General features: G+C 40.5%; 1 protein-coding gene across 1 annotated transcript in view; it reads right to left on the bottom strand.

Moving 5' to 3' along the window:
* Nucleotides 1-11: 11 nt before the first annotated feature.
* Nucleotides 12-25,459, bottom strand: part of LOC108755719 (atrophin-1-like) — a 36,063-nt gene continuing 10,615 nt past the window's right edge. The window contains exons 3-17 of the mRNA XM_018498912.1: nucleotides 5,880-6,065; nucleotides 5,663-5,776; nucleotides 5,332-5,367; nucleotides 4,810-4,836; nucleotides 4,665-4,725; nucleotides 4,338-4,540; nucleotides 3,892-4,263; nucleotides 3,544-3,782; nucleotides 3,196-3,309; nucleotides 2,894-3,117; nucleotides 2,589-2,815; nucleotides 2,284-2,448; nucleotides 1,919-2,207; nucleotides 1,661-1,799; nucleotides 12-1,567 (exon numbers count right to left, since the gene is read on the bottom strand). Of these exons, the coding sequence (XP_018354414.1) occupies nucleotides 565-1,567; nucleotides 1,661-1,799; nucleotides 1,919-2,207; nucleotides 2,284-2,448; nucleotides 2,589-2,815; nucleotides 2,894-3,117; nucleotides 3,196-3,309; nucleotides 3,544-3,782; nucleotides 3,892-4,263; nucleotides 4,338-4,540; nucleotides 4,665-4,725; nucleotides 4,810-4,836; nucleotides 5,332-5,367; nucleotides 5,663-5,776; nucleotides 5,880-6,065 (3,399 nt within the window). The 3' untranslated portion in view covers nucleotides 12-564. The remainder of the gene's footprint in view (nucleotides 1,568-1,660; nucleotides 1,800-1,918; nucleotides 2,208-2,283; nucleotides 2,449-2,588; nucleotides 2,816-2,893; nucleotides 3,118-3,195; nucleotides 3,310-3,543; nucleotides 3,783-3,891; nucleotides 4,264-4,337; nucleotides 4,541-4,664; nucleotides 4,726-4,809; nucleotides 4,837-5,331; nucleotides 5,368-5,662; nucleotides 5,777-5,879; nucleotides 6,066-25,459) is intronic.

Raw genomic sequence — 25,459 nt, 5'->3', positions numbered from 1 at the left:
GAGATCCGCTTAACTTTTTCTCTTCTATCTTGGATTCATTTTTTTTTCTTTTTACGTAACCATCGCCTCACGTTCTATAATAACTATTAACATTACACACGATACTTTTTAAAATGTACGCATAGTTATCGTCGTAATAATTAGAGCTCGTTACCACTACAGACAGTCAGATCACTGAAACTGCAGAAATCACATAACAATAGCATTATCATTTGTGATACATCAGCGATGCCTCCGTAATTATTTCACAAAATGTCATTATTCATTTAGCCACCATTATTGGTGGAACACCGACATTGGTAGCAAGGCATCTTCGTTACGTTTTCTCATAGTTTTATACGCGCTTCTGTACTTTTTCTCTCGATAACTATAAATATTGTATGTATGTATATATATATATATATTATATATATAGTATCTATTTACACTTTCTTTTTTAAATAACGCTTTTTTCTGTTAGCAAAATATCAGCACCAAACTCCGAATGTTAACTGGATGGGGTGCTCAAAAAGTCGGACCGTCAGTGCGTTCGCTCGCAGAAACCGAGGACGCCGAAACAAAGTATCATCGGGACTGCGATCCATCTTCTTTCTTGTGAATATCCGCGTGCATGAGGGCGTTTTCGAGTGGACGTGTCGGTACTCCTGGACCAGGTCCTGCTCTATGATGCATATGCAAGTTACTAAGCGGACCTGGACTAGGGTCCTTACTCCTGAGTGTATTCACCGGCGGTGGAGGATAGCCGGCGTACAGTTTTGCTCGTTCCTCTTCTTCAGCTCTGAACGCCGCCACTAACGGATTATATCGTAACTGTTGCAGCGTATCGAACCGGTATTCCCGGAAAGGATCGCTCGGCCAAGGGGCTCCCGGTTGACCGGCAGGCGCAGTTGGCGGTGGAAAATGCTGCATCGGATGTGCGCTTAAACTGGGAAGCATGCTACGTGGCATAGAATGCGAAGCTGGCATACCGTGTGGATGCCTCGTAAGATAAGCATGTGGATGCGGGTGGTATCTCGGATCGGGCAGTGGATTTGGTCCAGGTCCTGGCGCGGGCCCCGTCGTTCCGGGACCGGGTACTGGCGGTCGTGGAAGCATTACAACCTCGTCGTCTTTACTGCGAGGTTCTTCCTTTACGCGCACTTCGCCAGTATCCAAAGGCGCCGAACCGTTCCTGAGCGGCGAACGATCTCGGGAAGCAACCACATGTTGTCGATTCTGATGAAGTAGTCTCTCGCGCTCCATCTCACGTCTTTCCATCTCGCGGCGCTCCTTATCTCGCCTTTCTCGCTCCCGTTCGGCCGCTTCCTGCTGTTTCCTCTTCTCCTCTTTCTCGCGTTCCCGCCTTTCTCTCTCACGTTGTTCCTCTCTCTCCCTCTCCCGTTCTCTTTCGCGTCTGATACGCTCGCGTTCCCGTTCGGCACGTTCACGCTCTCGTTCGCGTTCTCTTTCCCGTTCACGCTCGCGCTCCCGTTCTTCCAGCTCGGCGCGCCTGTCTATCGCAGGAGGTTCCGGTTTCAATCCCCACGAAACAGTAGTCTGTGGAAATCCAGTAGTAGCGCGTTGCAATCTGAAATTAGACGCATAAGTTAGTAAAACATACATTTACAGTAGAAAAAAAGTAATGACCTGATAGTGATTGATTAATATTTCATGTACATACCCTCGCCATGGATCGTGTACTGAACCAAGTCCACCTAGAGGAGGCATTTCTCTTGGCGGAAAAGTTGAAAGGTTTGGAAAATTAGGATTCGGCGCGCCGAACGTTGAAGGATATCTTCCAAAGGGAGACAATCCTGCTCCTGTAATATAAGAAAAGATCATAAAAATGATGCAAACATTGATAATCATAATGCAGTTCAATGTATGTATTTACAAACATGAACGTGCGCACGTGAGAATAAATGTGAATCTTTGTTACCTCTATTACCTAAATGTGAGGCCGTCGTAGAAAGAAAACCGACAGGATGTGGTGGAGGTGGTGCAGGATGGGCAGATGGTATATTAGTGGAAAACGGAGGTGCCATTGATGGTGCACCGAGTCCAAGACCACTGGCTGGTCCCCCGGGATAAAGATGGCTCGGTGGTCTTAATAACTCAGTTTTGGTACTAACGACACTTCCCGCTTTAGCTTCAGCCTGTTGCTTTTGTTGATGATTATATATTTCCCACGCAATACGCACGTGCATCGCATTCCACTTTCCACTTTTCTGGATTAAAAGATTAAACGTTTAAATAAATATATGTAACATGAGAAAAAATTTGTAACTTTTTATATAAAAATACCTTTGGCGCAAACGGAGTCAAGTGATTAGGGGGCACAAAAGGTGTAGAAGGCGGTCCAATTCCGGGATGAAGAAGGCCAGTGTTAAAACCGGAATAACCAGAAAGGTTTAAGTTTCCACGAAAAAATGGTGATTCGACTCCTCCCAATTTTGGGATGTCCTTAAACTATTAAAAGATAGTTTTGTTTAACATCAGTTTACGTGTATGGACGAGTCTATGATGAGTACTACGATTAGATAATTAGTTATGACAGAGATATAATAAATGTATAGTCTCATTGGCTAATAGATATATTTTTTACTTACAATTGGAGGTGGAAAAAGTGTAGATGTTGCAGCTGGTGGCAGCAACGGTGTCGTGTGCTGATGCACATGCGTGTGTTGATGTTGATGATGATGCATTTCCGTTCGAAGATACGCTGGACCCAAATTTCCCACTCCAACACCAACATTTCTGTCTTGAGACGCTAAAAATCTATTATCGAGTTCTCTCCTCAGAAGATCAGCCTGACCTGCAACATGTGTCACCCCTTCTTTTGATTAGTGCATTTATTATCTGCTCATATTCACATAAAACACAATATATAAAAAAAGTTAGATTGTAAGCTTACTTGTTTGGAACAGAGACTCTGCAGAAAACGGATTGGGATTGGTCGTCGGTGGGGGAAGCGAGGGCAGTGAAGTATGGGGGCTTGAGCTAGACACTGGCGGTGGTAAAGGCGTTGCGAACATCGGTGGTGGAAATGTATGTGGTATGCCGAGTGGTACCGGTGGTGGAGTTGGCCTCGGAACAGATGTAGCTGTCGCTGGAGACAACTGGGGAGCTGTGTTGCTGCTGTTTTTTAGATAAAAGATTTTTTATAGTATTTTTTGTTTGATTTTTATTGAAAGATTTAAACTTGTTCGGGCTTACCTAATCCAACTTTGTGGCTTGGTATATGTAGGTAGACTAGAATTGGCTGGCGAGGAGGTGTTTGGCACACTAACAGGCGTTATGCTGCCCCGACTTAGACTACTCACGTTACTGCTGTAACAAACATACAATTATTATTAAAATTTTCTGTTAATTATTGACTTACTCAAATCTGACAAACGCAACAGTCTGTTCGCGTTGCTTGCACTTTTTGCAATACAAATCTTCCCTTTCTCTCTCTCTTTAATGCTCGAATATATTTATCTCGTTTTAAGTGCAAAATTTGTTCAAAATTTCAAGCAATGCAAACAAACCTCGTAATGTTGCAATCAGAAGAAAATATTTTACCTGTAACTATCCCTTTCCCGACTGGGGCTATGTCCACGTGGAGAGTTATTATTTCGTCCGGATAGACTGCAGGCCACCATGTCTCTATGAGCGATAGTATTTGCCGTGGTAACTGTATTAGTTATAGTGGATACGCATGTTGTGGTGGCAGCACTCAGTGGAGTATTATTGTGACTCACGAGGTTGTTTCCTATAGTCTGTTTACTTATGTTGGTACAGGGGGAAGCTCTACTCCCTCTCTAAAATATAATAATTACCGTCGTTATGAACACTCGTATTTTATACTTGAGATAAGTAATACTAGTGATATAATTGAATACGTCAGCAATGTACGATACAATAACTTACCACATCAGCGCGCGATGAAGCAGAATGAGAAGGGGATGGTACCGCAGGCGGAAGATATGGGCTGTGATTTAGAGCGGTGTACGGGGTATAGAGCGGTGGATACGATGGTTGCGTCTGTGGATACGCGGCTATAGGAATGGGAGGTGGATAACTCGTAGTGGCCGCTCCGTTCGATGGTGCTGCTGGCGTAACACCTAAACTGGCTACCGCTGGACTAGTTGTGTGACTTGAGACGAGAGGCCCAATAGGTGGATGTAATGCAGGTATCGTAGTGTGCGGTTGCTGGGATAGGGAGGGTGGAGGCAGAGCGGGGGAAGCTGGCCGCTGTTGCGGAGCTATTGCACGTGGATTCGCTGCCAAAGGACTAGTCATCTGGAATATAATATCAACAAATGTTATCTCTATGAAAGAAAAGACTGAGTTTATACAACGCAATAACTACTTACAGAAGGCTGGGATATGTGTGGAGGCAACGTAGGGCTAGGAGGACTCGGCGCTGTTGGAACTGGTGCAGACGCAGGCACAGGAGGTGGTATAGGTGCCGGAGCATTCGTTGCTGGATTAGAAGTTTGACCACCCGTGTCCGGTGGAGATCCACCTGCCCCGTTTGTGGGTGGTAAGACGTGTGGCGAAGAAGATGGCAATTCGTCTAAAAACAGAAAAGAAAGATCAGAAATATATACACAGAGAAATAATGGTAATAACGTTATACTTTCAAAAGATGATTCTCTATATAAAGATGTACATTTCTTATTTTTGGAAGTATTACTTACATTTACGTGTGAGAGGTGGTGAGGTAGAAGATTCAAAGAGTATAGATTCGGCATCCGAGCCCTGTAATAAAAAAACAATGAAATTATTGAAGCTGATCGATTATTTTCTCCAAGCTAGTAGAGTATCTACAGAAAATGTGCATACCTTATCGTCTTCTCCTTCACTATCACACTGAAATGAAGAAATAATAAATTAATATATATCATATTTATATCTATATTAATATAGAAATATAATTTATAATTAAAACTCAGAATATAAGGCTATGAATTATACTAAATATTTAATGCTTTTTAACGGATATATCAATTTTAAATAACGACCATCATGGATTTATTTGGATAGTGCCTCCACTAATTGCAGGAAATGACAAATATGGATTAATTTCTGATACAAGAGAATTATAATGCATCTTATTATTTGTGGTATCTTTAAATTGTGTTTGTTAAGACTGAGAATAACCCGATTGAAGTCAAAACGTCTGTTTTCAAAATTGTTTTAAAATTTATTATTTATAGAAATCTTAGCTTTAAATATCTAACTTGGTTCATAGCCTTATGTTTTTATTTTTAACTTTAAATTATTTGAATCAATTATTGTGTTGAATATTATAATTATAATTTAGGATCTTCTGTACGTATACTGATTATAAATATAGATACTTACGATATAACCTTTACCCGAACTGCAATGACTGCTAGCCTGTATTGCAAACATGAACTCATGAATAAAAGTATTACAAGTACTAAAAAAGTTTTCTAACTTTTCATTATTTATTTCGTAAAGAAATTAATATTGATGTATATATGGTAAATATTTTTATCTTAGTTACACAGTCAGAAAGTGAAGAAATATGATTAATATGTTAATAGACCAAAATATTAACAAGACCATTAGTCATATTTAAAATTAGAAAACAATTTATTACATAAATTTCAAGTTATGAAATTATCAATATTGCATGTATACTAAGTTACAAGTAGAATATGGAACTCACATCGCTGAGATGGTCCCTAGAACTGTCTGCGTCCTGGCAATCCCTAGGTATACCAGGGCCGTGCAACTGTTCAGACGCTCTGCCACTATCGTCGCTTGTACCTGCATCTAGGCCCTGCAAGAGAAATTATCAACGCCACTGTCACTGTATCATCTCTAATTGATATATGTCAGCAGGCTAGACACTTGACGCGATTTAACTAAGATTATTCAATTACCTGGTTTAGCGTCGAGGGTGTCAGTATGGAATTATGTGTGTAATGATTGTGCTTGAAATTGTTTTTGATGTGGTGCTCGTTGTGCCTGTTATTCTGTCCGGTATCCAGCTTTGGTTTTTCGTCCACTATCGATAGCAATGTGTGTATTTTCTTGACATTATTTTTACCAGCTAACGTTATTGCACTCTGAAAACAGAGAAAAGGATATATGAAATAATAAATATTATCTTGCGTACATAAAAATATATGTATGTGTATGTATGTGTACACGCATAATCACAGCATATTTTGTATATTTTATATAAACAAATATATTCTCTATTTCAAATATGTATTGTATTTAATTTTATTGTTACATTGCTGACACTATGATGGCGTATAAACAGCACGTTTATAAAAATATACGTCATCATACATTATAATTTCACATTTAGCAAGAAATCTCATTTTCATTATTGCGTTATCTTGTCACATAAAACGTCAAGGATAACCAGAACTGTCGAGACGTCGCCTTCACTTTTATTGAAATATATCAGCACCATATTTATCAATCTGACAGCGTTAAATCGCATTGAAAATCAATTGACGGATTTGCGAAAGATGCGCCCACCTGTGTTCACGAAAAGCGCGAAGTGTCGCCGCAATCGGAGCAGCCCGCAGCCGTCAGTATCCCCGTCCGCGGTGTCGGAGTTTTATTCTTCGCGCCCGCGCGATGCTTGCTCCTAACGTGCGGCGGTGGCGGCGGCGGCGGCGACGACAACGACGTCGCCGAGAGCCATGCCCCCTCCTCTCCTCCCCCCCGGAGTCACGGCGATCGAGATTCCGCACTGTCGCGCACGCACCCGACACGTAATACACACTGTTGTAAACACCGCGAGCGAGGAGGCCCTGGCCGCGAGTAACGACCTGGCTACGAGGTGCCCGACGGCGACGGCGATGACGACGGCATCGGGAACGTCATCGACGACGTGCAGTCGAGAGAGCGCCGGAGTCCGCGGCGAACGATCGCGGTACTTTCACGCTGTTGCGCGCGGCCGCCGGGCGGAAAAAGCCCGAACGAGAACGCCTTCCTCCTTGCCCTCGGAACAGAGCGCCTTCAAACCGCGATACGAGTGCACATTTCCGAACGCACCGCGTTCTCTTTCATTCTCCGGCCGAACAATGTTATATACCGGCGATCCGTGGTGCCGGAGGGATTCACGTCGCGCGAATCCCCGCCGTCGAGAATGACGACAACGACGGCGACGATGATGACGATAACGATGACGACGCGTTGCGGGCGCGACGAACTGATTTTTCGCGATCGCGCACGGCGCGGGATAATCCTGGCCGCGGACGGGCGTTCGTTCGCAAGATGACAGAGGGATTTCGCAGGCATCCGTGTCTCGTGTGCGCGATGCAGCACGGGAGCGCTGCCGAGTGGGGGGAAGCGATGAAAGAGAGCGGGAAGCGAGAGGAAGCGAGAGAAAGAGAACCGGAGGGGGAGGACGGTAGAAGGGACGGAACGCGAAAGAGAGAGAGAGAGAAAGAGAAGAGAGAGGGGAGAGAGCGAGGAAGAAAGAGAAGACATTGACCGAACGAGCAGCCGCGCGACAAGGCCTCCTTCGTCGTGCCAGGCCAGCTGGAAGGAGCGAACTGCGATCCGATTGCTCCTTCTCTCTCTCTCTCTCCCCTTCCCCCTCTCTCCTCCTTTTGCTCCTGTCTCTCCTTCTTTTTTTCGCAACGGCGGCGTTACGCTCTCTCCCTTCGTCGACGAGCCCCACGGCTTGTCGCGCTCTTTCTCTTGCTTCTCCTCTCTCCCTCTCTCGTGCCCCCTCTTTTCTACTACGGGTGGGTACCAAAGAAAAGAAGGGAAAAAGCCACTAGAGACCTCGCGGTTGGTGCAAAAAACCACCGCCGCTGCCATCGCCGCCGCGGCTGCTGCTACTACCACTACCACCACTACCACCACCACCACCACCATCGTCACCGCCGCCCAGCAAAAACCGCACTCCACCTGCGCACGTGTGCCAACTGCGAGTCGAAACCCCCTAGGACGTGTTCGTCGCGGTCGGATCGCGTGCTCCTCGGCAACGCGAGAATTAATTGAATAAAACCTCCACGACCGGTCGGCCGGCCGTCTCGCGGAAGGTGCAGCGCTCGTGAAAAGAGCACGTCTACAGTCAATGTTCGTCTGTCAGAGGTTTCGTTTCTCTCGATCGTGCTTCCTCGAGAGAGTGCGAGACAGTGGCTGCGTTTCAGTAGAAAAAGCAGCATTGTAAAATTCTTTAATACGATTGGTCTTGTCCTCAATCCTCAAACACAATACTGCAGTAAGCCTGAAGTCTTAAGAAATTGATCAATCACAGTCAATTATTCTTCTCACCTTCGACTATGATTAATAGTCAATTTCTTAAGGCTTAAGGCATTATTGCGCCTATCGTGTTTCGGTTGATTTCTCGTTGGATCTAAAAGTATAAACCAATCGTATCAACGAATCTTACAACAGTTGCAACGTTGCTTTTTGACCGAACGTAGCTAGTATATATATTTCCCCCCCCCTCTCTCTCTCTCTCTCACTCACCCCCTCTCTTTCTTTTCGAGCAAAGATGCGCCAAGACATGATTGATGAGAGCTATCACAGTTGGCAAGCCGCTCGTTCATTCATACGGCTGAACTGAATCAGCTGACGCGCATTATTCTTAGAGATAGTCGCACATTGTGCTCAAACGACGCGATGTTTTGTCAGAAGTTGAGATTAACAAGGCTCCTGTATGCACAAAACTCCCCCTCCCTCCCGTTGAACGAGATGTTTCACCTTAAAAACGTAGCTCGCGAGATCGCTAATGTCGACTCGTTGCACCGTCGTTTCCCTTCCTCGCACGCGAGCTATTTTTATTTAAATGTCGCGATACGACAGTGACGCACGTTTTTTTTTTTTTTTTTCCAACAACGGTTCTTCCCCGCAAATGGCCGGTGTTCGTACAGCAAATTAATTTACAATCATTAATAACGCCTATGTCAACTTCTGTCACCGAGATAGTTATTAGATGATTACCTGCTTTCAAGGCGTTTATAACGCTCGCCGTTTAAACCTATAGAACGAAACACTCGACAATTATCGCTTCGTAAATATATTACGAAGATATCAGATAAGTGGATGCGTAAAAAGCCATATGACTCATTCCGCGTGCGTGTATGTGTCACGTAGTGAAGGCCTGCTCACAAAAATCGAGCGGGTACACGTCTGATTGACGTTAATACCGCGTTAGACAGGAACGTACGCTATCATCATGTATATATCCACAATGATTAAATCCTTTCTCCCGCGACTACGCGAGATTGTATGGGTTCAATTCCGCAAACCCCCTATGGCTTTTACCGGTGGTATGTCACAACGCTGCCTTTCGCAAGAAATATGCGCACGATAATTCATTACAGCTGCATATAATCGAGACCCGCCACGATACGGCATCCAGTGTTTGTTGCGCGAGGTATCATCGCGACTATGACGTAAGAATACAAGGTGTTTCATTGCTCATAATAGGTAGCCGAATGTAATTTTGGGGGTAGATTTCTCCATTGACGATAAATTTCAAATTTATCGTCAATTTATTCTATATTGGCTCGTAACGTTTTGGGCTGAATTTCCTAATTGGTCGTCGATTGCACATTTTGGAAACGAGACACCTTTGGCTGCGTTCAGTGGAACTTAACAGTTGTAACTCAGTTTCATAATTTGCAGTTAACTCCTTAGAACCTTAGAATTCTAGAATTGAAAATGAGGAGTGAGATGAACCTCAGTTGAAGAGTTAATTGCAAATTGTGAAACTGCGGGGACCTAAGTGAGCGCGATCGACGTGCTCTTCTGGATCTAAAAGTCTGATTAAATGATCTAGAAGAATACACTAATAACAGCGAGCGCTCGCTCATTGTCTCCACCAACGTTCCACCAAGATTAACTGATCTCAATTTCATTTACTCCTCATCATTTCTAATTCTCAGAAAAGACGAAAAGTCGGCTGGAGATGAAAATTAAATTACTTTGGTAGAAACGGGTCATCAGACTGTTGAGTCTGCTGAACGCAGTCCTTGTATTCTTACATCATGACCGCACAGCGGTCGGTTTTTCTCCGCGAAAACCCAAACGAAATGATCCGCGAGCGTATATGATCTTGGAACGGCGCGGTAGAGAGAAAAACGGAACGTTGGAAGTGGCAATTACACGAGCGCGGTTCAAGCCGACGAATTACATGACTCGTTGATTCTGTAACGAGCTGTTGCCCCTGTCGTCCTGTTCTCAAGACTATCCTATTACGGGAACGACACAAGAACTTAATTACGATTAATCGCTGTGTAAATGAAGGAAAAAAAAAAAAAGAGGAAAATCTACCAACACGCAGCGTGATTATGTGTTTAGGTATATGTGAAAAAATCCTTCGAACTTTGTCGTCCGCCACGTACCTCTCTTTTCTTTTTTTTTTTCCTTTTTTTTTTTGCAAGTCACGGCTCATGCCGCTCGAGGCAACGCGATGCGATAACGTTCTTATGCGTTACGCAGACGTTACGGCGTAACGAAGTTTCTTCACGTCGCGATACGCAACGTTGCATATTATTATGCATATAATTTTTGTCCGCGCTCTCTTCTCTCTCTTCTCTCTCTCTCTCTCTCTCTCTCTCTCTCTCCGTTTCTTTTCATTTGACGGTGCGATTTGCTTACAAATGGCCGGAGTCTTATGAGACCATAAAACGTATTGTCCATAAACACGAATAAAAAAAAAAGGAGAGGTAGATTTTATCAATGAAAATGTATTCTTTTCATATTTACTTCGGCATAACTTTTGTTACAAAAAAAAGCACGATAAAAAAAATCAACGCGGCGCGCCCGGGTATTGAGATGTAAAAGCTATTAGTATGCATGAATAAAAAAGTACTAGAGTTGAAGAGTCGGGCGCAACAATCGAGCTAGCCCACTTTTTTCCCAACAAACGACTTGTTTACCATTTGGCATTCAATGAATAGTGAAATCTATCGATTGTTCCAACAGCCATGCGTGCGTAAAATTAAATACGTGCACATATATTGTAGGTATGTGGAAAACAGATAAAACATGGAGATCTATATAGCAAGGTTTCTCTTACAATAATTAAGTAATAACGCTTTATTAATAATAAGCAGTAATGTAATATAAAAAATGTGCCGATTAAAAATAAAAAAATATTTCTTTGTTCATTTTTGAATTATTTACATTGTTCAAAATTTTCTTGCAAAATTGCCAAAAATAATTATGTTTCTAGATTTTCCAATTTTCCTAGCTGTACAATTTTCGTATTTTCTTGTAGATGACCAATAGCCATTTCACTTTTTCTTCGTGTATAAACATTAAACACACGTTTTTGTTTCCAGTGTAAAATATGTGTGTGTTCAAATTCATTCGTAATTAAAGAATCTAATTTTGCACTCATTACGGAACGCAAAAATATTTAATAGCAAAACCAGAAAAAAAAAACTATTTAAAAAGATTGATTTAAGTTAAATTTTAGTTAAACATGCAGGAACTGTGTTCGAAAAATTTTATCTGGATGCCCAAGACCTCTATTTCGTAATTCTTAATGAGTGTCAAAAGTTATATTGTCGTTGTGCAGTTTTTTATACTGTACAAGGTAATTATCATTTTGATCCTAATAGACAAATATTTCAAAAATATGCAATTTTAAAAAAAAATATTCCAAATGAAAGTCGAATAGAGAGAGATGTCATTGTTGTACGTCACCCACTATACTATATTTTTATTTGGAATATTTTTTTTGGAATATATGCCAGTTTCTACCAATACAGATTAACATTAATCTTGATTCAGCTTACTGTTTATTTTTTTTTTCTAATTTTAAAAACTAGAAAAGGATAAAGAATTAATATGTACAGAATAGAGGTTGAGTGCAACCTGGACGAAATTTTTAAACGCAGTCCTGCAGTTACAGAATAAGGGCCCACTTTATCCCTATTCGATGAACAATAAGGATAAAATGATACCCTAAATTCCCGAACATACGCGAGACGAATATTGAAAAATTTCGACGCGCTTGAAAATAGAAAAAAAAAAAAAGAAAAAAAAAAGAGATTGAGCATTTATTTCAGTTCTAGGGCAAGTCCTCTAAGAACTTTAAATACAAAGCAGCAAGTGTACAAAAGGTGAAAGGAAATCTAGAAAGAAACAGAAAAGGAGATAGGAGATTTTCGAAAATCAAAGAATGGCCCGGCCTGAGGGATCTCAACTCGCGAGAGAAATCTACGTTCGTTACGGAGAATCGCGGCGTATATACGCGTGAGGAACAAGATAGAAAACTTCCACGGCGCGGCGAGCAAAGTTCCTTGGCTCCACGGTGCGAATCGTGCGGAGGGAAGGTCGTTCTCGGACGCGCGGACGTTCCACCGTCCATGCCTGTGTGCGTGCGTGCGTGTGTGCGTGCGTGCATACCGTGCATTCGGAACCGACCGGCCGGCTACCAAAGTCGTCCGTCCGCACGCCGCGGCGTTGCCGCGTTTCCGTCCGTTTCGTTATATGTTGACACGACCGGGCTTGTGCTCTAATCAACCGGCTGCCGCGCCGAACCGCGCCGCGCGCTCGACCGTACCGCTCGCTGCCTGCGCCGCGATGTTAATATACTCTCGCCCGTGTGTACACAGGTACACACCGAACGAACAGATCACCGCGCGCGGTTTACTCGCGAGAAATGCTGTTAATGTACCCGCGGGACGGGGGGACCACGACGACGATGGGAGTCCCGCAGTCTTGTCGAGCACGAAGGGAAGGGGACGCGGATCGTATCATTTAATTCAACCGTAAATCTACGGGACAAAATGATGCTTTCTTGTAAACCTGAGAGTGTTACCGCAAATTCCTCATTCTAATGTTCCACAATTTTTTTCCCGGTCTCCCGAGAAATTTTTACGACTTTCCCCGACTTTTGACAATTTCTTGAAATTTTTTTCTATTTCCGTCCTGATTTGGAAATTGTTCGATATTTGGTCGAGAAAGCAATTTAACGTGATATAAATTACTATTAATGTTGCTGACGCTGCTTGGCACTTAATTGTTAAGTTAGTAGCACATTCGAAAACTGTGAAGGTGTGATGTACAAATATTAAACGCCTTTAAAGCCGTGAATTGTTGTTTTCCAGAAAAAAGTCAAGGAATTTTGCAAAATTCCTTGACTTTTCCTCAATTTCTAGTTTGATGGCAATCCTGTAAACACCCACACACATGTCTCTCGATATCGCTTTTGGAATGCGTGCTGCAAGCTCCGCTCTAATTTGTTGCTAAAACGATGCGATGGAAAATAGATTCTCTAAAAAAAAGTCGCTTGAAAGAAATCGTTTAACGCAACAACCGGTAGAAGCGGGACTACTTTTGTAACGCAGAGTTACAAGTTACAAGAGGTTGTTCACTTATTACTTGTATCAACCAGGACGTTAACACTATTCAGGTTTATTGCGGGGAACTTTAATCCAGTCTGTACTCTCGTAATGTTTACGGATAAAATATCTCATAATTACGCATAAATTGTGTACGTTGTGAAAACGCGTTGCGAGGATAAATTAAATTTATAATGTTCGTATAATCATGTTTAAATCTATATATTCGTTTTTATCATCGCGGCGCGATGAAGGTGTAACGGGCATGGAATTTTATGGATTTAGAGCCATACACGGTGCTTGTACAAAGGCTTTTTTTCGGCAATCGACTTTTTATATCATCTCATCCACTTGTCTTTCCAATTAAGCGTTAATGAAATCACTTCGCCGTTAATAATCGCATCGGAGGACGATACTGTAGGCATTGTGTAAACTCTGCGTGCGCGCTTTGACAGATTAAAGCGCGGATTGGGTCAAGTATATACGAAAGGAATACGAGCGTTCAACTTTACTTCCTATTACTTGTATAAACACCGGGTTTGTTTCCTTTGGCATCTGCAGGGTGAAATCTAGGGTAAAACATCCCCCAACGTGCAGTATTGTATTTTTATAGCCGTCATAAATCGTTCGTGAGAATGACAGGGAAAATGTTGCCTGTGTAGATTTACAATGAACAAAATAAAATAAAGCACTCGCGGAATAAAACTGTTTTTCACCCATACGCGTTTACGCGGAACACACTTACTCGTCCAGATGATTATCGTTTCGTTCTATTTTCAACGTGCACGAAGTTCGCGCTGATAGAAATTAGCAGACTCTCGTGCGCCTCCGGAGAGAGAGAGAGAGAGAGAGAGAGAGAGAGAGATTTTCCGGGAGAGCGCGGCTTATAAAAGAGCGTTAAATTTGACAACGACGGTTTTTCTTTCTGTTTGCGTGCCGCGACTCGCGTGTAAAAGATTCCGCGTGACAATATATTCACTTTTCCCAACGAGTGGCTGACATAACCGATCGCGAGGACATATGGCTTGTGACAAAGATTTCGGCGGTTTGCCAGTGGGAAATTGACGCGGTGAACGGCGTCTGGCGTTCGTCCAAAGTTATACGAAAGTAAACACACGCATCATCCCCGAGTATTGTTCGCATTGGCGTGGGTGGGAGTGGGGTGGGGGGGGTTATGTCGCTCGTTGTGCCTTATTTCCACGCGTTTATTTCGCTCCGCGTGCGCGGCCGTAATTCGTTCATTAGTGACCGGCGTTATCGCGGTGATTACGAGACGCGGGGACAGAATAAAAATCCTCGGATCTACCTCGTCTTACACGAGATAACGTCACCGACGCGACGTCACGTCGCAGTGTCTCCGATTACCGCAACCAGAAAATCTGTTTCCCTTTTTTTTTTTGGTTTTATATTGGAATTCTTGTATCTACTAATAGTAGAAAATTTGCACGTATATCAAGATTAATTGTTTTAACCCTCTGACGAGTTGAAACAATTAGTCTTGATACACGTCTGTAAAACCCATTCGATTTATGTTAATTAAAAGAAACACAAATTAATTTGAAGCAACCAAAATGGCCCAAGATATAAAAAAATGAGTATTAAGTATATTTTACTGAGAATAATCCAGATTAGCAGATATAACATAAAGAAAATTGAATTAGCATCTTTGACGAAGGTTTATAATTGAGTGGATTCAACTAATAGCTCCGAAAGGTTAATGAAAATTTTCTTGACCGCTACCCTCTTGTCTTTCAATATTTACCGTTAAATATTTCAGTGTTGAAATATAAATCGAGATCACTCTCTAAATCTGAATCAGTGAATAATCACCGATATCAATGCCCAGAGTACGCCATTGATAATAATTGGTGAATGAAATGTGAGATCCTTAATCTAGCTAACCTTTATTAGGTGACCTAATTAACCTTGATTTAATGCATGAACTCAATGAATATGGTGTTAGAAGATTGAAATTAACGTGCAAATATCAGTATTTTAATTACAATATGTAACGCTCAAATTGTCTTTTCTTTTTAATTCAATTTCACTAATTAATGCCACTGCGGGTAATCAATGATTATCCACTGATTCAGATTTAGAAAGTTATGTTAAAACGCAATATATATATATATATATATATATATATAAATTGTATACATACACGTGTGTGTATCAAGTTAACTAACTGTTCAACTGCGTGAGATTTTTCACCCACAAGTAATTCACTACTTAAGCTTAATTCGCGAAAGAAACTCCTTACATGCAGTTCATAAACTATTAGTGGTTGTAAATTAATTAAAAAAAATCTCGTTACATGCAGCGCACAAATTTATCGCCATTCCGTAAGATAGACGTGTGTGTTACAAGCATCTCTGCAAAGTCTCCACAACGGTGAGGACGATGTTACGCGAGACGATGTTTATCCGACGCGGAGACGCACGCTCGCCTACGCGGGATAATAAACGGAAGACGACCGGGTTGTTTGGTTTAAACGGCAGAACGCGGCAGCGTGTTGAGAAATATTGTCAAGATACACCACCAACAGGATGCTTCAAGACGACGCAATTCGGTTCTCCGTAGAGCTGCGGACGGGAAAAGTTCTTATCGTGTACCGATGCGTTTCGCACTTAAAGCGACGTAAACAGAGCGAGAGGAATGCGATCACGAGTAACGCAACAAACTTTAACTCTGTCATTTCGATCGAGAAAGTGTTGCATTATTACTTAGCTCGTCGATGTAGGATAAGATACAATTTCGAACGCGATACACGTCACGAGCGAAGTAAGATTTGAATCTACATTTCGAGGTTCAAGTTTGATTTTCTTCTGTTTGACGGTACACGCTTCAATAAGAGAAACGTTCGATGTAAATAACCATTATTTTGTTGATATATGAATTACAAAGACTTCCTTACTTTTTAATTGACAAATTATATTCTAATCAATTTTGACTATTCTAATCAAATTTTAGTCAGAACAACATAATTTTTAAACTGAACGATAAAATTTTTTAAATCCACGTATTAATAATTTTGTAATTTCAAAAATTTGCGATGATGCCACTAAAATTTGAATAACCAAATTTTGATTAAAATACAATTGTTAAATTTAAAAAGGAGAAAAGTTTTTCGAAAAATGAATATCAACCAAAAATAACAGTTACTTATCAGTTACATATCAGATATTTCTCTCAATGTTTAGTATCCTCAATGAGATTAAGATTACCAAACTTTAACCTCGAAATTGGATTTAGATCTTATTTCGTTTAGAACTATATCACGTTCGAAATTGTATCTTATCTTATGTACCTATCTATATTAGACTAATGATTGGCCGACTCAAAAAAAAAAAACGCGTGAAATTATCAGAGCGATTGTTTTTTCACCTCGTGCCTTCAGTTTGGTAAATGAAACTTTTATGTAGAAAGCAAAAACAGTATTTATTCTTCGAAAAAAAAAAACAAAAAAAAAAACAAAAAAACAAATATTTTCAAAGTACCGCCGCGTTATTGAGAATAACGACCGAGTCATGTCTTAAATCATTCTCAGGGCGAGCGTAGAAAGATACATAATAGAAAATAATCATAGGATTATCTAGCGCAGCGGTAACACACAAAATGACGCTTCCATTATGTATTTTCTTCTGAAAATGCGAGCACCCGTGAACACATTTTCTTAAGGGAAGAAGTTTAACCCAGTGTCACGGTAAGGTGCCTAAAGTAAGGCGCTGTCTTCGAAGCATTAAATTTTCCATCTAGCCGAGAATTAAGCATACATCCCGAGTGCGTGGGCCATTCGCTTACGCCACTGGCCCGGTTGGAACGGTGCGCAATAAAGCATTTATCCCGACGTAAACGAAAAAAAAAGAAAAGAAAAGAAAAGAGGGAACAAGAGAAGCGGACAAAGGGAAAAAAGGGCCGAGGAGAGAGAGAGAGAGAGAGAGAGAGAGAGAGAGAGAGAGAGAGAAATAGCGGCCCGACAAACCAGTGGCGGTAAAAAGATTTAGCGCGGCGATAAAGTCCCGAGCCCGCCGCGATCATTCCGCGCGAAAAACGTTCGCCGATTTGCACGGCGACGCGTACCGGTAACTCAGCCCGTTATTACGCGCGCGGGATTCCGCGTTCCCGTCGCTCTCTCGCGATCGTCGCGTGAAACGGTGACGGCTTGAAAAGTGATCACCGGCACGTCATTATCGCCGTGCGACGTGTTCCTGATGTTTATCGCGGATAATACTGCTGCGCGATCGCTTCCGCGTGCGAACTTTTCCGGGGGGAAATCATCGATCCTTTTGCGTTTCTCCCAGGGAACAAGAATTTTCAAGCAAATTATTTAAGCTGATTATTTAAGCGAAATAATGTTTTGTTTTTTTCTAAATAAGTTTTTTTTTTAAATAAAAGGAACGTTACATCCGGTCGAAACGGATCTTAGTACGTGAAAATTCCGATATAAATTTATATTCAATTCTGCACATCGCGCCAAAATCAAAGTCTTGAAACGCAACGAACAGAATTACGACAGTGATTATCACATATTAAATTGACAAGCAATTCATAATATTGATGTTAATAAGCACACACAACTTACAAGAATAATAGATATTATATAATAAAAGTCTTAAAAACTATGAATAATTTGATTTGCGAAGAACATTACCTCAGCCGGAATTCAAACTCGGGGTCTAATAATTTTTTTTATCCTAGAAAACTTTCCTAAATTGAAACTTTTGGGGATAAAGCAATTAGAAGAAACTCGCCTCCACGAAGCCGTGAATGTGGGATAAGAAATCCTACTTTTGTCATTTTATGTTACTTCACGCTGAGACTAGCACAAAGCGGAACCGAAACGTTCGTTTGTAAGGAATGTAATTATGTATGTTACGTTAGACAACATTATATTTTTCTTCGCACCAAGAACTGCGTTGACACTTGCAACCTCTTTTTTTATATGGTTATTTAAATTTTAAGCGAAATGCTAATTATCGGACACGTAACACGTGAAAATGAATAGCAAATAAAGTTATTAGCTTCCCTGCTGAATACATTAAAAGAACCACCGAAATCGAAACTACATTGGAATATTTTAGCATTCGCGATCTCGATAATTTGCGAAAAATAAAGAGAACAGAATTTCCGTTTTTTTTTTTATCAAATAAACGTTATGATTCTTTTTCGACTTATTTTCATTGAAGTTTTTCCCACAGCTTTTGAAGGAGAAATATATCCTGAGCAATACTTATCGACTTAATTTACATTTTGTCATACACTGACCTGCTCTTATCATTATCTCTCTAAATTTTATCTCCTTTGAGATTAAGTGGACAATCATATCATCTTCCATATCATAAAATGTTTGAAATATGTATACGCTCTCGATGTCGTTTCGACAGAATGAAAGATATCGATTTATCTTCGAAGGCTATTTCTATAAATACGTAAAAGAATACGTATCTTTCTCTTGAACTATCATATTCTATATATGAGACATAGAGAGCATTTCAAAATCCGAGAAACACGGCCGCTACTCGTTTTACGGATTCCTCCTTTTTGCGAAAGCAACCGCAACGACCCAAGGAAAAGATGCGAAAGTAAGAGACGTGGACTTTCTTCCGTATCTTAGGGAATTACGAAGAGAGAAGTGGGTCACTTCTCATGCAGGTGCAAGCGACTTTCTTTGTCGCCGGACACCGATGTCACGTCCCCTCGACATATCGATCTCTACACCCAACCATCAGCGCTAAAACCTTTTCTTTTACCCTTTTCAAAATATGGAGAAAGAAAGAAAAAAAAGTGTCGCATGGAAAAAGTCGTGGATGCGCAATTTTAGCAAAATCTACAGCAACACGGCGGGATATATATTTTCGTCAAAATGAATGGAAATGTTTATTTACAAAACGAGTTTATTCGCCGCGCGTATCTCGATATATCATATCGTTGATAATTAATCGTTGGTAATTATCTCGTGTATTTGCTATCGATACTGTTGAATCTCATTTATTTACCAGTATTAATAAGAGCTTTTGTATAATTAACTAAAAGCGATAAATGTAATGTAGTTTTTATTAATAACCCGGAGATTTAAAGTATAACGATGTTGGGGGAGAGAGCGAGCGAGCCGATCGAGCGCATTTTGATTCATTATTAAAATATGCTACCTCGTTACGCATTCATCGTTGTATCGCGTATAATTCGGGGGATAATAGAATTATTCGCCGATGATAGTCAATTACATTGTTGCCTTTGAGTACCTCGGTAATTTTTATAAATCGCTCGCCATAAAATAACTCAAAGCGCATGCTTAATTATAAGGTAATTAGGTTTCCACGTGTCATCCAATTGTTATCGCTCGGCAATTAGCGAGCCACCCGATCGCTAGGTTTATTATTTTTTAACGAACTGTGAATAACGTAGTGACGCACTCACGAATTATTTCACGAGGCAATTGAACGAGAAAAAAAAAAAAAAAAAAGTAGATGAGCAGTGGATTTCGTTGCTCAATACCGCGAAAAAATAATATCGTTTCAATAACTTCAATGTTATTCCAATCGTCACTAAAATTCTGCTTATGCTTCAAAATTATTACAACATTTATAATCCTCTAATGATCACTTCTGCGTGCAACGATGAGATGAAAATTGAATCGCGACGAGCAGGCGTGTATTGAAAATACGACAGATATCTATGAAAATGCATAGAACGAACATCCCTCGGAAATATTTCATCGCGAAGATGGGACACGGATAAATTCCACGATGACAAAAAAGAACGTAGCTTAAAAGATTCAAATTTATCTACTTTATGAAATTCTTTTAAAAGAAGACGATTTCGCAAGACATTTAAATCGTTAATCTTCGATGCTATACATCAAGATATATTTAAAATAGGCACATGTCTTATGTCTTTCGCGTTTATTTAAAAAAATGATGGATGAAAAAAAAACCTAGCAAAATATAACGCAGTTGTCATAGATCAATGTATTAAAATCCGTAATTAAATATAATTGCGAATTCAAATGCGTTCTACTGCGCATTTTAATGAACTGTTTGCGAATTTTTGTATTCAAACTTTCTGCACGTGTTTTTCCCATACACGTAAAGAATGGTTTTGTTGAAGTATCTAAAAATTACACACAGAAAAATATCATTCCATTGCTATAAGAAAAGTGATTTTTTTTTCATTTTACCTTTTTTCTTTCAAGTAACGATCGTCTGACAAAAAATATTTTTTTATAACCGCCTTGAAATATACTTATTATAAATTCAGAGAAGACAAAAAACTCATTGTCATATATTTAAAGCAAGAGTTTATTTTCTTTTGAAGAATTTTATAAAATTGTATCGAAAAAAGAATGATATATAATAAGCGAAGAATTTTAATTTAATAATTTTGATTGAAATATTAAACTCTTACTAGGATTCAGAATACATTTTTAATAAATTTATAATGTTTGTGATGAAATTATAATAGATTTGTGGATATAGAGATATAGACTTTTGAAATGTTTGAAACAAATAATTAATATTTACAAACACAGTAATTAATATTTAAAAATACAGTTTTTTTTTTCTGCGTGTAGATTTGAAAATATAATTTTATTAAACTATCAAAACAATTATACATGTTCAAACTGGATGCTGGAATATCAATATTTTTTTGCAGCATATTGCTCATTACACTCGGGTCTCTCATACTGTAAAAAGTTTGTTTTGCATTAATTGGAATTCCGGTTAAAAATGAAACAGAATTTTTGTGGTCGAATCTCCGTTATAATTCTAGTTGAGACAACTACAAATTCTGATTGATGTGATCGTTCGTTTTGAATCGACCATCCGTAACGAAGCCGAACGTTTAGTTATTTCAATAAAATCGTTTCCGATCTCAGAAATCCCAGAATTGAAGCCACAGCGATTCTCCTAGCGCGCTATATATACTTTTAACTTTCAACCCTTAGCGTTCGTGGAGCTTCTTCAGGCGACGGAGCCGTCAGTCGTATATCCGACGAATACGCGTATCTCATCCGGGTGATCTCTGTTGACGGATCATGTGGCAGAATTCGACCGTCCTTGCTACCCACCCGAACCGACACGCGTCGGTTGCGCGAATACAGCAGCTCTGATTTATTGAGTGGCGCTGCTGACCTCGCTCTCTAGTCCCTCGGCCTCGGCATGGCTAACGACATCGCGATGCGAGCGAGTGCCGCATCGGTGATGCGCCGAACGCTGGCGATTTCGTCCGACGCAAAATTACGTTTCTCGGCCGACGAACTCGAAAGCCCTTCTCTCTCTCTCTCTCTCTCTCTCTCTCTCTCTCTCTCTCTCTCTCTCTCTCTCTCTCACTCACTCATCCTCCCTCCCTTTCCCTCTTTCTTCAGTTTCTTCCGCTCGCGACGCGAAGGAAGACTCGACCCGTTCGAACGATACGAAAAGTTTCCAAGACACACTCGGCCAGTTGCCGCGAAAGAAGCTGCCCGAAACATCGTTCGCTGAAACGAGTAATTCGAAGCCTTGTAACGAGCGCATCTTATCATTGTGGGGGGAGGGGGGGGGGAGCGCGTCTTATCAATGTACACCCTCGTAAGGCTACAAGTGTTTATTTTGTATCGGCCGCGTACGATATTTTACCCGGTATCGAGCGCGTGCATGTGCTGACTGTTCAATTTGCAATTTAAATTCGTGTCCTTTTTTTGCAGGCTTACGCGTGACATAAAGTTTCATGTATTTCCTTCCTTACTGGAAGTCTGTATTATAATGAAGTAGCTGTGTTTATATTTCACTTCATCGCGAATCGCCGCTGTCTCCCGCGAAAGATATAAGAAAAATGATACCCTTCGTGTTATCGTTCTCCTCAGCGTGTTGTGATGTAACAGACTGGTGGCGATACATAATGTACATTAATTTGCCGATGTTCGAAATCTTACAGGCCGAATTAAGAAATAAATTCATATAATTACATGCCAATTAAGTCACAATTCCCTCTCTGTCGCCCATCTATGAATTAACATCTACATTACAATGAATATCAATTAATGAAATTATCTTTAATTTAATGTTTTATAATTGCTTCGTGAAGAATCAGAGCCCCTCGTTAAATTATTAATTAAGACAGCGACAATTCTATTAATTCTTACTCGCTTTCTCGGATATACCATTCAAAATTTATACCATTCGAAATAAATAATGTATTTAAGAGGATCCTATAAAGTCGTCTATTTTATTTACCGATTCAAGAGGATTTATATACATTGAAAACAAATCTACTATATCTTGATATACGTTTTTAAAAATAGCATTAAGTAAACATTTATAAATAAATATTTACTGTGAATAAATTACTCAATAAAAAAATGATAGATCAAATTAATTAGTTTTCATCGAATAAATTGCGTTTTATACATTTAGTAAATATTTACTTGGAGTTATTCAAACAAATATTTATTAAAATTTATTATTATTTTTACATCAATATAGCCTACGTACGTAGAAATTTTCCAACTAACTGATCTTTCACATTAAATTATGTTACGAATCGCCAGAAGCTGATAAAAAAACCTAATATTCCAACTTTTTCGTGTTTTTATCATATTCATTTCATATTCGTACTATATTATTCTTTAATTAAAAAAGGATAATAATTCTTAAATCAATAAAGATAGGAAAATACTTGTTAGAATCCTCTTAACGCGTGGCATTTCTTGTATAACGAGGCCTCATTTGTCAGACAACGTGACACTGACCTCATCCCGAATTCACGAGCGAACATCGACGATTATCGATCGTCCCCAGCTTTTTAATAGAAAAGCCGCCTTCAGAACCGCCGCCGTCAACGCCGATGATCAACGAGCCCGATATTTCGATCGACGCAAACGGCCAACGTCCTCGAGAAAAGCGCGGGTCCGACGTAATGCAGTTTGCGGATATCTTAATAGACTGTAACGACAAGTGCGTTGCTCTAGACGCTCTATTCATAGAACGTATTGCCATTTATTATCGCGAGCTCTCGTGAACGCGGATGGGCGAAAACGTCCCTTAGCGGGGAGCCCATAATCATAAATAAACTTCCTCTATTCTTCTTTCTTTCCTCTCCATTCTCTCATAACGTTTTCAAGTCGCTACCAGTTTTATTTGTACGCAGAATATGACAGGCACCGCGACAAAAAGCGACAGACAATAATTCCAAATGAAACAATATGTGCAGAGCGTGTAACAGTTTCTTTTGTACGTGGAGCTTTGCTCCTGAAAAAAAAAAGCGACGTTAAAAATTCAATCCAATTTAGCGAACCTCGCCGGTGACCACTGTTTTTTTTTCATCACGGCGCACAATATCGTGATTTGCTGTCCGAGATTTTGTTAAAACAAATAAATTGTCCTGAATAGCTGTTAAATCAGTGGAAACCACAAAAAAAAATGTTATGTACAAGCGCGAAAAAAAAAAAAAGATGTCCACCGTATCGTAATAATACGTACCAATTCAAAATCTATCGTACGGAGGGAAAAAAAAGATACGGTGGAATGACTAGCGAAAATTATGTATCGCAGTTAGCTGATGCTTCTCATATGAATGGTATAATAACCGTTTACAACCGTTGCGACTTAATTAGGTACAAAAAAAAAAAGGTATATTGCAAAATATTTTGTAATCATGTTAAGCGTTAAATTGCAATGTTATTCATTGCCGACATTTAATATGCGACGGAAGATATACGTTGAAAATCCGCGGGTCGCGTTTCCACACGTTAAACTGATGCCCTGAAGCGTTATTACGGCGTAATTACGCATGCACATACATTTCACGGCGATGTTAACGCGCGATGGTATATTTTTCTGAAAACGGAACGATATCGTCCGACGGGTCGTGACGAGGGAACAAATAAATGGGAAGAAACGGCGACGGAAGACACTCGTTGTGAGAGAATCGGCACCTGGCGGCGAGGTTGGAGTTTGCATTCCGGCAGGATCGGAGATACCAAAAGGACTTTTTCCCTCCTGTCGTCGTCGTCATCTCCTCCTCCACTCCCACCCTCCACGCAGACGGTGATTGCAAAAGGACACGGTGGAGCGGAATGGCGCCTTTGACATCGGACGCACCGAATGCAATCCGAACGACATTCTCCCGAAACATTTCGCAAATCGGAGTCGAATGTTTAGCGGCGGACGGGCAAGTAAATGAAATTCGCTCGCAAGGCCGTCCACCGTTTTGCGGCCCGCTTTACCCGCGCAGTATTCCCAAATAAGAAAACCAAGGTCACCGACAACGAGGGAACGTCATTTTTAACAGGATCGAAATTTCTCGCCGTCTTACTATTCGTAATTATAATTTATCATGTAGGCTGCTGTATCTGTCTTATCTAATCGATCGCTTCGGTCTATTAGTTCCAAACGTCGGTCACGCTCGCTGTTTTTTTAAGATTATTATGTTTATAAAGTTAATAACACCAGAAAGAGAGAGAGAGAAAGAGAGAGAGAGAGAAAGGCATTTATTAATATTCTATAGGGTAAATCCTTCTAAAATATAAAAAAGAAAAACGGTAACACAAAATAGTATCAAAATAAAAATAAAGAAATACACAAAGATAAGAGAGAGAGAGAGAGAGAGAGAGAGAGAGAGAGAGAGAGAGAGAGAGAGCTGATTGTCACGTTCCGTTAACAGAACGACCTTTCGAAGCGTTCTATTTGCCGCGTTCTCGTGATAACAGAGGCTCCAATAACCAGAGAAGTGGCGTCGATAACTCACGGACAGCGGATGTGCTCCCTCGTCACATCCGCGCTCTCCGCGACCATTTCTATTTAATTTGTAACAGATTACAGCGCGAGAGAACACATGTCTCTCTCGCGGTATTTTTAATTAAGAAAATAAAAACCGTCGCCGCGCGCGTCAGAGAGGGCGGATTTTCCGCTTTGCCTTTTGAACATCCAGCGGCTCGGAGCTTGCTTGGAGCAGCTTGATTCATGCCGGAATATCTATTCAGGAATGATCGACAGGCCCGTTTAGACGATGCGCGTACTATTCTGCACCGTCATTCGCACGCGTGATAACAATAACGTCGCGTTTAGCATTTCAAACGGTGTTAAAAGGTACCGGTTGTTTTTCAATGCCGTAAGGACAATTATACGTCTTATTATTCTACTTACAGAACAAATATCTATAAAAGTGCGTCCAGTTCAGTTGACTTATATAAGATAATTCATTACTGA

Source organism: Trachymyrmex septentrionalis, unplaced genomic scaffold (genome assembly GCF_001594115.1).
Source record: "Trachymyrmex septentrionalis isolate Tsep2-gDNA-1 unplaced genomic scaffold, Tsep1.0 scaffold9, whole genome shotgun sequence".
Taxonomy (NCBI): Eukaryota; Metazoa; Arthropoda; class Insecta; order Hymenoptera; family Formicidae; genus Trachymyrmex; species Trachymyrmex septentrionalis.
This window is presented reverse-complemented; position numbering and strand designations above follow the sequence as displayed.